Source organism: Marmota monax, unplaced genomic scaffold (genome assembly GCF_021218885.2).
Source record: "Marmota monax isolate L192 unplaced genomic scaffold, Marmota_monax_Labrador192_F-V1.1 WCK01_AAM20220418_F8-fsc00105, whole genome shotgun sequence".
In the NCBI taxonomy this organism is placed as follows: Eukaryota; Metazoa; Chordata; class Mammalia; order Rodentia; family Sciuridae; genus Marmota; species Marmota monax.
The window spans coordinates 2,445,831-2,463,204 of NW_026692947.1; the positions used below are offsets into that span (position 1 = coordinate 2,445,831).

Below are 17,374 nucleotides of genomic sequence, written 5' to 3' on the forward strand. Positions count from 1 at the left end.
TTAGGTAAAAAACAGAATTTATTATATGACAAGACAGAAAAGACCCAGGGTATAGTTGGCTTCTGTCAAAACAGGAATTAAATATTCAAATCATATCCTCAGAAGTCAGTCATATCTCCCATTCTGCGTTCCCTTACTGGTTTTATTCTCTGGCAGACATTCCCTAAAAACTGGCATACTATTTGATGACATTGTCAAAGCCACATCCCACTAGCTTAGCACTCCAATACCAAGAGCTTCTCTCGTAAACAAATTCTTCAGTAGTTCTGATTTACCCAAATAGGGTTACATGCCTCCAAATGAACCAATTATAGGGCCTCAGTTGCCCACCCAGCTTTGGAGCTTTGGGATAAATCTTTGGAGCTTTAGGATAAATCTATCTTGGTGGCTCCCAAATGGGACTATTTCCCCCCAAGGGACCCTTGGCAGTGTCTAGAGATATTTTTAGTTGTTACAACTGGACTCTGGGGATGCTACTGGCATCTAGTGGATAGAGACCAGAGATATGGCCAAGCATGCTATGACTCTCAGGACAGCCCCCGCCCCAAGACGAAGAGTTACCTAGAACAAAATGTCAACAGTATTGAGGTTGAGAACCCACAGTCTACCTGAACTACATGGAAGCAGAGGAAAAAGTGGATTTTCCAGTGGAAAAATATGGGGAGAAATTCCAGAGGAAGGAACCCATTTAAAGCAATAGATTGCAACATTCCCTCCATTTCAAAATAAATCCTCTCTAAATTATCCGTGTTTCTTTTTCAAACTATCTTCTTTTTAACCACTAAATTTTCTGAAACAGTAGTTGACCTTAACCGTCTCAACCATCAGTCATTCGTCTTCCACCCTCTATGTGCTAATCACTGTTTTAGGTCAGTGGGATTCAGCGGTGATAAAATTGACATGTCCTCATTCAGTCAGACAATAATCAGACTGTCAAATGGCAATAAAATGAAAAAATTAAATACATTTTAGCATATTTTTTATTGGAGCCTTATAGTTATATATAGTAGTTGCTAATTTTTAAAATTATGAGAACCAAGAAAGAGGAAAGGATTTTGGAATGGATGTAGAATTTTAAAGAGTGGCCAAGGAAGGTCACATTTGAGGAAAACAAAAAACAAACAAAAAAACAAACCGCAAGGAAGTGAGGAGATGGCTATACAGGTAGACTTCTATGCAAAGAGCATTTCACACCAAAGGAACATTACTGAACAGTTGCTACACTCACTGCATTGGGAGACTAATTATCATGGGAAACTATTATCATGCCAAGTCCAATCGAAAGGAGGAGTTGCCAATTCTAGGGAGAAAGACGATTCCTGGAGTGAACTTCTTGAGCAAGTAAAAGCAGACTGAACCTAGCATGAGAGTGGAGAAGTCCTCAGATGAGGTAGCGAATGGTACAAGTATACTAACAGGTGATAACAAAGTTTTATAAGCCAAATACAGGCATTTGTTGGGAGTAATGACAGAAAATAGAAGATTCTGAAAATTCTTTGATTACATTTTCTCAGTGATAAAAAAGAAAGAAATCCCATAAATGGAGATTAAGAATGATGGAGGAAGTATCATAATTCAATGTTAAAATAAAAATAAAAACATGAAACAGTCATTTAGGAGAATGGGAGAGTAAATGGTCTAAATAACCATAGGAATACCAGGCAGAATTACAGTGACCCATTTGAAATGAGTTGTCATTAAACTAGCATGTGATGTAAGGCTGAGTTTTCCCTTTTCAATAGCTTAATACGATCTGGCTTCTTCCATTAAAACTAACTTGAAAGGATAACAACAGATCCTTGAAAAAAAATGGTATTGGTTGCAATAAAAAGGAAGTATGATAAAGTGGTATGATTAAAGCAGATATTTCTTACAGTAGAGTCTTAGAGGACAGCATGATGAAAAATAAGAAATTAAGGCTTTGGAACGTTACTATTTCTTAAGTAGTAAGGGGAAGTAAGATTTGGAAGAGAGGGACTGATGAGTGAGGCAGTATTCTGGAAAGTTTATATGCACCTCCTAGTGATACAGCCTTTCTGGGCCATGTTTCCATTAGGGAAGCTGCACCTAGCAGAGAACAGTCTTCCACAGAACAGTCTTCCACCCTGAACCTCTTTACTCCATCACGAATCCATCACACTTATGCATGGAGGACATACAAGCTAATGCATTTATTGAAATACCTGCTACAATATCTTTTTTTTTTTGAGAGAGAGAGAGAGAGAGAGAATTTTTTAATATTTATTTTTTACTTGTACACAACATCTTTATTTTATTTTTATGTGGTGCTGAGGATCGAACCCATGCCAGGTGAGCGCGCTACCACTTGAGCCACATCCCCAGCCCCTGCTACAATATCTTTTCAGCTCTCTTCTAGTTTCCTTGCCTCAGGAATTACTCCAGTCTCCAAACAACTCATTCCAAGTCCAGTGTTAGAGACAACTGACCCATGTTTCACTTCATGGGTAAATTCAGGGTCCTTGTTCTCGGTGCCAGAGACCTGTGAGCACTTAGGACAAGGTTCATGATTGGACTTGTATTTTAATATGATTAGCTTTCTCTGTAATCCTTTGCACTTTGCTTATGTATTTAAAAAAATAGTTCTAAGAAGAGATCCATAAGCTTGACCAGACAAGCAAAGACATATACAGGATGCACAAAGATGTTAAGAACCAATGGGTGGAAGAGATCCCTCCGTTTCTATTCTGATCTTCTTTTTGATTTTTTCTACATGTTCCCTCTTGACTGTCTCATTAATTCCTGTGATTTTGACCATCTCCCATCCCTTTCCTTGTTCAAAGTCTTCTTGTGCTTTTCTGAAAGCCCAGCCTCATAATCAGCAAATTATCTACATTCCCAATCTTTTTCTGAACATTCCCACACCTGGCCTTTGCTAAACCACTAAACCCCATCAGTCGCGAGCCCAAGTCTTTCCAAATTTAAAAAAAAAAAAAAAAAAACAAGTTTTGATATGCTCCTCTCCCATTAGTTTCCTTTTTTTTTTTTTCTGTAACCAATTACCTATGGTTGAAAGCAGCACAAAATTATTATTTTACAATTCCAGAGGTCCGAAATTCAGATGAGCCTTACAGGTCTAAAACCAAGGTGTTGCCAGGATTGGTGGCTTCTCCAAGGGAGAATGTTTCTTGCCTCTTTCAGCTTCTAAACGTGGCCTCCCTTAGTCTGTGACAGGAGTACTCTGATCTCTGCTTTCATCATCAATCTCCCACTCTGATCTGCCTCCTTCCTCTTATAAGGATCCCTGTGATTACACCAAGCCCACTAGGCCAATTAGGGATAATCTCCCCATTGCGACATCCTTGATTTAATCACATCTGTAAAGTCCCTTTGCCATGTAAGGTAACACAGGTTCTGGGGTTTGGAATGTGAACGTCTGGGGGGAGGGCATTATTCAAACTACCACACATACCCCCATTTCTCTCATCCTTGAATTCTTAACTCTCTGCACTAACCCTCTGCACTCTCTGTCCTTCCATATTTCTTATTTCATTTCAAATCTCATTGATTTCTAATCCTGAGGCTGACTCTCGATTCCTTTCTTTCTCTCGCCACTATCTTTAATAAAGGAAGTAAAATAAGCAAATCCCGTTCATTTCATCTCCAAGATTTTGGTTAGTTGTTCACATAGCAACCCAGTGATAGCGCCCTCGAAGTCTCACTTGGATGATGGCAAAGCCTCCTTACGGGTCTTCTGCATTCACTTTTGCCCTATTCTAATCTAGACTCTATATCATGTACAGAATTATAGTTTTAAAATGCAAACCTGACTAAGTCACTCTTTAAAAAAAATTTCAATGGCACGGCATATCTGAATTCACCAATAATAAATCGATTCTTCATATTCATTTGTGCACTATGAATGTCCTTGAAACACGGAGAGTAGGCATTTCCCTAGCTGACCCACCCCCACACACGGATTCTTGCAAAGGCGAAAAGTCGTGCAAGAGTGTATGCTGACCAAGCTGCGACAAACCCCTGCCTTTGTCTGGAACCGCCCGCAGGTCCTCACACGTAAAATACAAGAGGGAGCTGAATCAGACTTTGATCTTGCACCTGGGTCCCTAAGGTAGCGAAACTCATCAAAAATAATGCGGAGTAAACAAGACCTCACCCAATAAGGGGAAGCTGTGGTCAAAAGCATTTTGTCCCGGAACCCCTCTGCCTTCCCCAGACCCTGGCGCGGAGCCCAACAATTGATGTCTCTCCGCGGCACTTTTCTTCATTTCCTTGGAGGTCTCATCTGCTTTCTAGATCTGCCTGGGGAGAATGGGGGCCTCTTTTCCAAGAAGCCCAGAGCCTGTGGAGCCCCCAGCGCCCGCTCTCGCTGTCCCCTGCGGAGGAGCCCTGCTGGCTGTCCTGATGCTGCTGGCGCTGCCGGCCGCCTGGGGTGAGACGCTGGAGGGCAGGGCGTGGGGAGGGGAGGCGAGGCGGGGACCAGGGAGGGGGCGAGGTAGCCCCCGCGGCTGCAGGAATAGCGCCTGACTGCTCTGGACGCGAGGTCCAAGGCGTGGCTGTAGGTACACTTAGCGCAGGTGGATCTGGGATCCCTCTGTGCACCCGAGCCCCTCCTTGCCTTTGGAGTGGAGATCCCTCTCCCAGGGCGTTCTGTGGCACCCAGAGCAGAGGAGGGCCAGGAATGCTCAACCCGTGCTGCATGAAATTCCTTGCCTTTGTGTATTCAGAGCCTGGACTGGCAATAGTAGACTGTGGCACTGATCCTAGTGAAAAGAAAGGATTGGGAATTCTACAAACCTGGTTCTCGTCCTTCAAACTTGAACTGTGAGGAAAGTTAATACTCCAGTCGGAGTCTGTTCCCTCATATGTAAATGGGGATATTGATATCATGGTGTTGCTACCCAAACGGCACGAAATGTGTCAGGTGTCTATCGCAGTGTCTGTCACTTAATTCATTTCTATCCGCCAACCCACTACCTCTGCACTTGGCTCCCAAGGGCGTTTAAGCTAACGGTGCTAGGAGTACAGTTATCACCCGAAAACTGCCCTGCATTGAACTCTATTTACATCCTCACCCCAAATCATCACCAATAGCAACACGCACTTAATTGAGCACCTAATTTAAGATCCTCCTATGCCAGGCACCTGAGGTTAGAATAGCAAGTGAGCTCCAGATCGCACAGTGTAACTAGTTGCAGGTGGAAGGACAGCAGAGGTTTATATGTGCCATTTTAGTGATGTGTAGGCATAAAATAAAGCCTATTATAACTACCGTACAGATTCTGAGGCCCCATCTTGCTTTCCTTCCTCTTAACTGTAAGTAGGTAAACATCTTCAATAGTAACTCTTCTCCTACTATTTGTGTCCTCCCCAGAAGTCTTCCTGGTTGCTTTGACTCATTGGCCAGAGTTGAAGTGACAATCTTGTCTATTTTTGTCCAGCCTCCTCCTGACAACTCAGGGTCTGCTCTTCTCCACCACTAGATATTTTGCTTTCATTATTTGATTGTTTCTTGACTTCTGACTGCAACAACAACAACAAAACAAGTTTCCACAAAGGATATTGTTGATATTTTATCTCCCTGGACATCAGAAAGTAACTTTTCAGATGAACAGTTGTGATAAAACTTGAAATTGTGTTTTTAATAGTATACCAAGTTAAATTAAGGAATGTGCTGTCAATGCTTAGAAATTTTTGTGGTCTTGGTATCTGTCTGCCCCCTTCTTATGGAATGTTATTATAGTTTGCTCGTGTTTATTAAGTTACCATTAAAACAATGCTGGACACTATTAATTGCAAAGAAAATATTTACTGAGGTTATCACAATAAACTCCAAAGGTGGCACCCTAAATTAAACTATCTAATAATTTGATTGCCAAAGTAATTTACATAGCATTTTGGAATTTAAAAGAAGTATAAGAAAAAGTTCTGCCTCTACGGTGTACGCATCTAGAAGTTGGTCTGCTTTTTCCAGGTTCTGCTAATTCCTAGCCGGGGACCTTGAGCCCAACACACGATTAACAACCCTAACCTCAATGTCCATGTGTATAAAAGGGGCATAATTGACATCAGGCTGAGAAGGTCATGGTGAAAATCAGATGAAACAGTGCATGTGACAGTGTTCTGTAACCCCCTCATGCAGAACTGAAAGTCCGTGACTAAGAAGTCACACAAGAGAGCCTAAAAAGTACAGGATAATTAACAAAGGAGAATTCTGACTTCCAATGTCAGAAAAGATTGAGAAGCAGCAATTTGGCTTTAGCAGTACTTGAAGAACAAATCTAACAACAGGTTGTACAAGATGATTCCTGGGGATATGTATTTTTATATAAAAATAGCAGAGGTATTTGGATTATTTTATTATTATAGGGTACTCATGATATTAATTTTAGTCAAAACAGACTTCAAACCAAGGAAAATGATGAGGGATAAAGGAATGATAAAAGGATCAGTTCTCCAAGAAGACATAACAATCTTTACAATGTGCATGCCTAACAACAGTGTCCAAATACATAAGGCAAAACCTGACAACACTGTGAGCAGGAACAGGTGAACCCACTATTATGGCTGGAGACTTCAACGCACTATATCTGAAATGGGCAGCTGTAGCAGGCAGAAAATCGATAAGGACATAATTGAATTCCACAGCATGCAGTCAACGCATGCAGTTGGCAATTATGGACCACTTCATCCGATGACAGCACAACGCACATTCTTCTCAAGTTCACATGGACCATTCATGGAGATAAACCACATTCAGGACCACAAAAGTAATAAGGTAGTTATGAGGACTGTGGTTAATACAGGGCGGGCTCTGGCGCCCTCTTCTGGTCTTCCTCTTGAGTCTTGTTCTGTTATCCCTGCTAAGTTTAGATGCCAATTTGCCTTCTGTGCTTTGTGATTTCATATGCTTAGATGAGTGGATTTATGGTTTATATTATCAAATTTTTCTAAAATAGACTTCACATTTTTACAAGTAATTTTTAAAAATATCCTGCACAGAAATACCAGGTAAAGATAATCCTAACAAGACCAACTCCAGCAAATAAAATGGCAGAGAAAACAGTCTCCCTTCCCATCCTCAAACACACACATATACACAGGATTTTTGAGAATGGAATTAAGAACAAGAGATACCATCTGCCTAATTACAATGAACAAATATCAATAAAACCAAAAAAAAAATCAGAAAGTATCATGAAGACTAGTTGAAAAGCAGCTTTGCATGCACTGTTAACAGAAATGAACTGTGAGGATATTTTGCCCTTTAGGTGAATTTAATGGTTGTACTAACTCATCATGATTAACAAAGGCTTTAAAATGTCTATTCCATTGGTATCGAATTTCTTCAAAGTTTTATAGATAATTCATATAATGTATACTTTGTAAATTTGTTGTTTTTAAGTGCATGGTATTTTTTTTAACTTGTAGTTGCTCCAGCAAAACCTTTGTAGTGTCCTTCATTAAATAGTGGGATATGCCGAACAGGATCAAAGTGTACCCCAGGTTGACAGCTTATATTGGAGTAAAGACACAGAAGTTAATTGACAATGAGTTAATTGTGCTTATAGCACAGGGTGAGTCAACCTGCCTTGAATGGAAGTTTTGAATCAAGAATATTTGAAAGTGGGCTGTGTCATCCAAAACAAAAACAAAATGAGATACCAATATACACCCATGAGAATAACTAAGATTGAGAAGACTGTACCAACTGTTGGCAATAAGTGAAATAAATGAATTATTAGCCATTGTTCATTGGCAGATAAAAGAGCACAGCCACTTTGGAAATACTTAAAAAGTTAGGCACACACCTGTCACGTGACTTGGCATGGTCTCCTAGATTTTTACCTAAGGGAAATGAAAGTTATGTCCAAAGACTTCTACATGGATTTTTATAGAGATTTTACTTGTAATCACCAATTATTGGAAACAATTAAAATGTCCTTCAGTAAGTGGATAAACTAAATTGTTATATTCAGTTATATAATGGAACACTTCTCAGCAAGAAAAAGAAACAATGTTTATACATGCAGCAACCTGGATGAATCTCAAGCTGTGAAAGCTGGACCAAAGCAAAATAAAATCTGAGTAATGCATATTATATGCAGTTCTAGAAAATCAAACCAATCTGTAGTTCAAGGAAGCAGGTCAGAATTTACCTAGAGAAAGAGGTGGAGGGTGGGGTGCCATGGTGCACCCAGTGACTCAGGAGGCTGAATCCAGAGGATCACAAGTTGAAGGCCAGCCTCAGCCAAATCCTGTCTCAAACTAAAAAATAAAAAGGACTAAGGATCTAGCTCAGTGATAAAGTGTCTTTGGGTTCTATCTCCCCCCAAAAAAAGGGAAAGCAAAAGAGAGAGAGCAGGAGGTGGAGAGATGGATGAATTATCAAGGGACATGAGGGAACTCTGCAGGGTGGGGAATGAGGTAGAAATATTTGTTTTCTTGATTTTGGTGATAATTTATTGATGCATCCATATGTCAAGTCATCAAATTGATGAGTACACTTACAAATGTTCAAAGGTATAAAATTTAAATTATGGCAGGTCTTGAGTTTAGGCAATGCATATTAATATATTTAATATAGGAAGTGGCCATAATTTGAGGTATTAATAATAAAGAAATGGAAACTAGATCAAGCTATCACTGCTGAAGACACATATGTACTGCCGCAGTCTGGCTGGGCACAAATGCCGCAGTCTGGCTGGGCACACAATCACGAGCCACCACACAGCTTGTAGATTCAAACAGCAACTCTTTATTCCCGAACTCACACCAGCCGTCTACAATCACGTTCTGGGGAAATCCACGTTCTCTCCCAAATCCACCTTCTCTGCCCAAATCCACCTTCACTCGGCTTCTGTCTCCCAAAATATACTGTCTGAATCCCGTGAGAACTCAAGGGGAACTCAGGCAGCAGGATATGCCCTATTCCCAGCAGGAATAATCTTAAACCTTAAACCTGGAACCTAAACTGGGAACGCCCTAAACAAGATTATCTTAAAACCGGGAACACCCTAATCTGCCTTGGTCCTTGAGCAAGGTCACGTACATTCAATGTCACTGCAACATGGGGTACGCTGGCAAGGAAATTGTCATACCTACTTGGCTAATGGCTCCCAGCATCTCCCCCCTTCTGATTAATTAAACAACAAGCAATGTGGCTTAAGGACCGTGCCTGGTAGGTTGTCCAATTCAACATATGGTTCTTACCCGTCATGGGAAAACTGACCTTTAGGCGTCAGCCTCCTGTCTTAGGTTGATACCACTGCAATTGAATCATACCCGTCACTGACTACCGGTCCAGCATACAGCCATACTTGTGGATAGGTCTATGCACCAGTGGGGGGGTGAGGTTCTTTGCCTCACCTCTGTTGGCCCCCAAATTTGGCCTTGGTGCCAGTGGGGGAGTGAGGTTAATGTGGCTTATGGACCGTGCCTGGTAGGTTGTCCAATTCAACATATGGTTCTTACCCGTCATCGGAAAACTGACCTTTAGGCGTCAGCCTCCTGTCTTAGGTTGATACCACTGCAATTGGATCATACCCGTCACTGACTACCGGTCCAGCATAAGCCATTGGCCCCCAAATTTTAGACCATCACTAGCAGAAGGGAGGAGGATACAGAAATGCCACGACACCAAGCCAATTGACGGCTCCTTGGGAAAAATTGCATCACTGGTGACACCATCAGCAAAGATATGTCAGCACTACCACAATTAACATGGGGTGCCCTGGCAAGGAAATAAAAATTGCATCACTAGTGACACCATCAGCAAAGATATGCCAGCATTACCACAATTCGCTGCACCAAACGATAGTTACATAGTCCAGGCAAGTTCTGCAAGCAGTTCAAAGCAGAGGAATCTATCAATATGTCCATTTCCTCCCAAAATCCGTTTCCTCCCAAAGTAAGTTGACTCTTTGATTGAGCATTACTTGTTGAGTTCTTCACCGGCACTGGGATGGAGATAGGAATTCTGGCAATGATGCTAAAGAGACATTATCCTGAAAAGAATTATTAAATATAATGAAAAGGAAAGGTGAAAGTAAACAAACAGATCTGTTAACCTACTTTAAAAACAATCCTTAACAGCCTTTTACCTAATTTAAACTAGTAAACAAACAGATCTGTTAACCACCTTTAAAAACAATCCTTAACAGCTGTTTACATAATTTAAATTAAACCATTTAAATCACGTGAATAAAAAAATAATAATAATTCGGATCCATTTTTTCATGAGCGCTCCTCATATAAGAAATATGGACATACGCACATACAGACATACAACACAAAACACAAGAGTGTACACAAACGTACAACACATAAGAAAATAGTAAAGGCCTTGTAGCTTTACCTAGGTGAAATCTCCATTGCAATGTTTAAAAACTCCACAGTCAAAAAATAAAACTGATCAGAAAAACATTAACCTAGGTTTGTATGAGCTCAAAAAATAAAAATAGAACCTTATGATGTGGAAAAATGCAATAATAAAATAGCTATTGAAAAAAGCATCCTGGTTAATCACTGTCGCAGATGTAAGAATGGCCAAGCTGGAGTTCTGGATATCAGCTGTTATGGATTTGAGTCAAATCATCTTCTTTTCGATCTGTAGAAACTGTTTTAGTTAATCTCTCTGGAATCCAAATGGGCTGCTGTTCTCCCTGTGGAAAAACAAACAGACCCCCGACTCCAGACAATCACTGGGTCAGGACCTTTCCATTGTCCTGTTAGAATATCTTTCCAAAGTACTTTAGGCTTATGTACATTTTTTGGATACATATGCCTTTCCGCAGCACTAAGTCCTGATGAATCCAAATTTAAAAAGTTTAGAGTAAAAAGCGTTATTTTAAGTTTATCTTTGGGGGATATATACCCCCTTCCAATTCCCTCTTTTTGCTTTAATAAGTATGTTTTAATAGTTTGATGAGCTCTTTCAACTATGCCTTGTCCCTGTGGATTGTATGGGATTCCTGTTATATGAGTAACACCAAATGATGAGCAAAATTGTTTAAAAGAGGTAGAGGTATAGCCAGGACCATTATCGGTTTTTAACTGTTTAGGAACGCCCACAGTGGCAAAATTTTGTAAGCAATGAGCTATAACATCTTTAGTTTTTTCTCCGGCATGAAGGGAGCCCATCAAAAATCCAGAAGAAGTATCGACTGTAACGTGTAAATATTTTAATTTTCCAAATTCTGGCAAGTGTGTGACGTCCATCTGCCAAATATGGTTAGGTATCAGTCCTCTAGGATTGACTCCAAGATTAACTTGTGGTAAAAATGTCACACAGTTTTGACATTGTTTTATTATATGTCTGGCTTGTTCCTTAGTTATTTTAAAACGCTTTTGTAAAGTATTAGCATTAACATGAAACCTTTTATGAAAATTTGTAGCTTCTTCAAATGTAGAGAAAATATGTATGTCATGTGTAGTTTTATCTGCTAAATCATTGCCTAAACTAAGGGCTCCAGGCAATCCTGTATGTGCCCTAATATGTCCTATAAAGAATGGATCTTTTCTGTCCCAGATTAGACTTTGTATAGTGGAAAACAAAGAGAAAACAGTAGAAGAAGGGGAAATCCTACCAGCATCTTCAAGAGATACTATAGCATTAACTACATACTGACTATCAGAAAATAAATTAAATACAGAATCTTTAAACATCAAAAAAGCTTGTAAAACTGCATTAAGCTCTACCTTTTGAGCTGATTGTTTTGGTACTAAAAATGTAAAAGTTCGATCTGGGGTAACTACTGCTGCTGTACCATTATTAGACCCATCAGTGAATATATTTGGAGCATTCATGATAGGTGTTTTTCTTGTCATTTTAGGAAAAACTACAGGATGCTTAGACCAAAAAGACAACAAAGGATTAGATGGTAAATGATTATCAAATGAAACATTAGATTTACACATGATTATTGCCCAAGTATTTAACTCATTAGCTAACTCATCAATTTGATCCATAGTATATGGAGTAATAATTTTATTGGGAGAAATTCCAAACACTCCCTTCGCTGCTTTTATTCCTTTGAGTATTAATTGTCCTACAGCCTCAGGATACCTAGTAAGAATCGTGTTAGGAGAATAAGATAAATGTATCCACAATAATGGACCTTCTTGCCAAAATACTCCTGTAGGAATATTTTTTGTTGGTAGTACAATAAATAATAAAGGCAAACTTATATCAATTCTATCCAAATGTATGTTTTCCATATATGTTTCAATAATTTTTAATGCCTTTCTTGCTTTAGGAGTTAACATGCGGGGTGAATTTGGATCTGATGGACCTTTTAGAATATCAAATAAAGGTCCCAACTCTCCTGTTGGTATACCTAGATAAGGCCTTATCCAATTTATGTCTCCCAATAACTTTTGAAAGTCGTTAAGTGATTTGAGTTGATCTACTCGTATTTGAATTTTTGGTGGACGGACCATGGTTGAGGATAATAGAACTCCTAAATAATTAATTGGAAAATTTAATTGTACTTTATCTATTGCTATCTCTAGATTATAATTTTTTAATAAGTTTGTAAGTGTGGCATAACATTCCAGCAATATGTTTTTATCTTTATGTGCCAATAATACATCATCCATATAGTGAAATATTTGTAGTTCAGGATTTTGATTTCTAAGTGGCTGGATTGCTTTGTTAACATATATTTGACACATAGTTGGACTGTTAGCCATCCCTTGAGGGAGTACTTTCCATTCATATCTCTGATCAGGACCTTCATGATTTAATGCAGGGATAGTAAATGCAAAACGTGGACTATCCTTGGGATGAATTGGAATTGAAAAAAAACAATCTTTAATATCTATAGCTAAAACATGCCAGGTTTTTGGCAAAGCAGACAATTGAGGAATCCCTGATTGAGCAGGTCCCATAACAACCATCTCATTATTAATGGCTCTTAAATCTTGCAATAATCTCCATTTACCAGACTTCTTTTTGATGACAAAAATGGGAGTATTATGGGGAGATATGGAAGGTTGTATATGTCCTTCCGCTAATTGTTGTTTGACCAGATCATGGGCTACTTGTGTCTTTTCTTTAGTCAGGGGCCACTGAGGAACCCACACTGGTCTTTCTGATTTCCAAGTAATTTTGATTGTCTCAGTGGCCCTTTCTGAAAATCCAACCCATGTCTGTCTGTTCCTTGATCTATTTGTACTGGTGCTGCTATACCTTGCCCTTGTTTTCCTAATCTTTTTTCTTTCCTAAAGCCTTGTCTAGCCCTAGTAGTGGGCGCATTAGGATTGATGTTATTTGTTAACGTCAAACCTAATTGATCTAGGACATCTCGTCCCCATAAATTTATAGGAAGATGATCCAATACATATGGCTGTATAGTTCCTTCACATCCTTCAGGATCCTTCCAATCTAATATCATAGAACTTCTATGGGGATTAGTCGCCACTCCTAGGCCTCGAAGCGTTTGAGTGGCTTGTTGTAATGGCCAATGTTTTGGCCATTCTTGACGAGATATGATGCTAAGGTCAGCTCCTGTGTCCAGTAGCCCATTAAACTCATGACCTTGAATATTTAGTTTTAGCATTGGGCGAGAATCTAAATTTAAAGACAACATAGCCCAATCTACACCTGTGGAGCCTAATCCCCTGGAACCTCTTTCTACACTATGACTAGGAAATTTATTATGTAGGCTGGGTATTATTAACAACTGTGCTATTCTATCTCCAGGTGAAATTACTGATATACCTCTTGGAGAACTAGCTATAATTTTTATTTCACCTACATAATCGGGATCAATTACCCCAGGACTTATCATAAGTCCTTTTAATGTAGATGAACTACGTCCCAGTAATAAGCCTACTGTTCCTTGGGGAAGAGGTCCTTTTACTCCTGTGGGAATGATTTGAACTCCCATCTCTGGAGTTAATACTGCTCTGGCAGAGGCACAGATGTCCAACCCTGCGCTCCCTCGGGTTTGTCTGATGAGGGATTTAATGGACAATGTGTCCTGGGCACTACCCTGATGGTGTTGCTGGGATCCTCCACTGCCCCGTATATTTGTGGTTGTGGGCCCCGGAGCATTGGGCCCCCCTGTCCGTTTTTTGGCAATGGAGCCTGATGCCTTTCTCCACGATATCTTGGATAAATACCTGGTCTTTGTCCGTTTTTTGATAAGGGAGTACCTTCTATGGTGGTTTGAGAACGGCATTCATTAGCCCAATGTCTCCCTCTACGGCATCGTGGGCAAATACCTGGTATTCTATTCCTTTGATACCTACTTTTGTTAAACCCTCCTCCTATGGGGCAATTCCTTTTAAAATGTCCTGTTTGTTCACAATCATAGCATGTTTTTGGCCTGGCATCTAAAGCCTGTTGTACTGCAGCTGCCAAGACTTGCCCTTGTTCATTAATATCTCTACATAATTTAATATATGTGTTTAAATCTTCATGTCTCCATGGTCTAATAACCTCTCTGCAGCAACGATTTGCTTGGTCATAAGCCAGTTGTTTTATTAATGGCATTGCTTGTTCTGTATCCCCAAAAATTTTGGCAGCCGTTTGAATTAGCCTATCTACAAAGTCAGCGTAAGGTTCATTAACTCTCTGTATTACCTTAGATAGCTGACCTTGTAAATCTCCATGTCCTTGTAAAGTCTTCCATGCCCTAACTGCGTCTGCAGCAATTTGTGCATATATAGCAGGATCATATTCAATTTGTTGCCGTTGACCCTCATAAGGTCCTTTTCCTAACAACATATCTAGATTTCTTTGAGGGTAACCGGCTGCTGCATTTCGCCTAGCTGTCTCCGTGCAAAATTCCTCATTGGCAACCTTCCATAACAAATATTGTCCTCCATTTAGTACAGATTTACACATGCTAGCCCAATCTGCTGGCGTCATGTCCAAGTTAGTAATGGACTCAACCATGCTTACCGTGAAGGGAGCTTGTGGCCCGTAGGTTGTTACAGCCTCCTTCAACTGCTTCACTGTTTTAAAATCTAAAGCACGGTGAATTCGCTGCCCTCCTGCCTGTTCAAGTACAGGGCATGCTAATCTTTGAGGTCCTGTCTCAGGATCCCATTTATCAACTACGGGGTTTGAGGGCCACTCAGCTGTCTCCATCGGTGGGGCTGTTGGTTGAATTACGCCCTCTTGTGATAAAACGGAGTTACTAAAAGCCTCCTGTTGTGGCCTTTTTCCTAACAATCCCTTTTCCTTTAAATTTTCTTCCTCTGTCTGACTAGCTCGAGAGACCTTCTCTTTTGCTTGATCTAAAATGTCTTTCTCCATGGTCTGAACCTCTAACAATTTACTTAACATCTTTTCGGTTTGTTTTTTACTAATTTCTAATCTACTATAAAGATAACGCAACCCAATAAGATAGCACAAAACAAAGCCGAAACTGAATGAAACAAAAACGGAATAAAAAATCGTTGTATCAATTTTCTCTTCCTCAGGGCCGACAAACTTCAAACCTTTAGTCAACCATTTTTTCCAGTTTGCCTGAGAAATTTCTAGGGATAGGCAGCTTGAAACAAAAACAAGATAAATCAAAACAATAACACATTGTTTTTTGAGTTGGTCACCCATTCTTTCGCTCTTCCTCAGGGCGAGCAATTTCACTTACCTCCAAGCTTCAGAAGTTCCCCGCACGGGCCACCAAATGCCACAGTCTGGCTGGGCACAAATGCCGCAGTCTGGCTGGGCACACAATCACGAGCCACCACACAGCTTGTAGATTCAAACAGCAACTCTTTATTCCTGAACTCTCACCAGCCGTCTACAATCATGTTCTGGGGAAATCCACGTTCTCTCCCAAATCCACCTTCTCTGCCCAAATCCACCTTCACTCGGCTTCTGTCTCCCAAAATATACTGTCTGAATCCCGTGAGAACTCAAGGGGAACTCAGGCAGCAGGATATGCCCTATTCCCAGCAGGAATAATCTTAAACCTTAAACCTGGAACCTAAACTGGGAACGCCCTAAACAAGATTATCTTAAAACCGGGAACACCCTAATCTGCCTTGGTCCTTGAGCAAGGTCACGTACATTCAATGTCACTGCAACATGGGGTACGCTGGCAAGGAAATTGTCATACCTACTTGGCTAATGGCTCCCAGCAATGTACCTTTTCAGTAGGGCTATTATGAAAGTTTTGATTTTGGGTGGGGAGCAGAAGGGAACCAGGGATTAAGCCCAGGGGCACTTGACCACTGAGCCACATCCCTACTCCTATTTTGTATTTTATTTAGAAACAGGGTCTCAAAAAAAAAAAAAAGAAAAAGAAAAAGAAACAGGGTCTCACTGAGTTACTTAGTGCCCTGATTTTGTTGAGGCTGGCTTTGAACTCGAGATCCTCCTGCTTCAGCCTTCCAAACTGCTAGGATTACAGGTATGGTCCACTGCACCCAGCCAGTTTCCATTTTTATTATCACATATGCTATTCACATATGCAACTCAGGTAAAACGTTTAGGTAATTAAAGAAAAAGAATATCTTTCCAAGAAAAATCCATGCGGTTTGCTGTGCTGCCTCAGAACTCGTTCTAGCCACTCCCTGGGGGCTTTTCTTTGACATTCAACTTCACTCATCCACACTTTTGGCACCAGCAGCTGCCCTTGGAATTTCTTCCCTTGTCCAGCATCAGTGGATGAGACCAAGATCAACATTAGTTCCATCCTGCATGTCAACTAGAGAAAAGGTGAAGACTTCATATGTGAAATCACAGAAACTGGTTTTCACTCAGTGGTTTTTAACTGTTTCTCACAGTGGTTTTTCTCAGGAACTTCTTTGCACTTGGTGGTTTTTGATTTTTTTAACTGTTTATCACAGTGATTCTGAAAGTGCTGTTATCTATCAAATCATCTGTGAAGCTTTTACCAATCTAAACTTCAGGGCTCTAACCTTTACCCAGTGGATCAGAGCTTCCAAGGTATAGTCTGCACTCTTGATGGTATTTTAAGTTTTATAGGTAATTCATTGTTTATTAGTTCATGGCAACAAATATGCATTGAGTGCTTGTAATGGGATGATGAGCACAAGAATGAGATACTCGGAGGAACAAAAGGCATATGGTCTCTTGAAAGTGTTCCCATTATCCATCTCTAATGTCCATGAACAGAACTAAACACTCATAAAAGTGTACAAATTTAAAAAGCACAATGAGGGCTGGGGATGTGGCTCAAGTGGTAGCACGCTCGCCTGGCATGCGTGCGGCCCGGGTTCGATCCTCAGCACCACATACAAAACAAAGATGTTGTATCCGCCGATAACTAAAAAATAAATATTAAAATTCTCTCTCTCCTCTCTCACTCTCTCTTTAAAAAAAATATTAAAAAAAAAAAAATAAAAAAAAAAATAAAAAGCACAATGAAGTATTATTGATATAATGGGCAACATAAAGGTGGAGGGTGGGGGTGGA

General features: G+C 40.1%; 1 protein-coding gene across 2 annotated transcripts in view; it reads left to right on the plus strand.

The window, feature by feature from the left end:
- Positions 1-3,981: 3,981 nt before the first annotated feature.
- LOC124097620 (complement receptor type 1-like) overlaps positions 3,982-17,374 on the plus strand; it is a 70,961-nt gene continuing 57,568 nt past the window's right edge. For both annotated transcript variants that reach the window (XM_046452109.2, XM_046452110.2), the window contains exon 1: positions 3,982-4,408. In XM_046452109.2, coding sequence (XP_046308065.1) covers positions 4,288-4,408 — 121 coding nt within the window. In that variant the 5' untranslated portion in view covers positions 3,982-4,287. The remainder of the gene's footprint in view (positions 4,409-17,374) is intronic.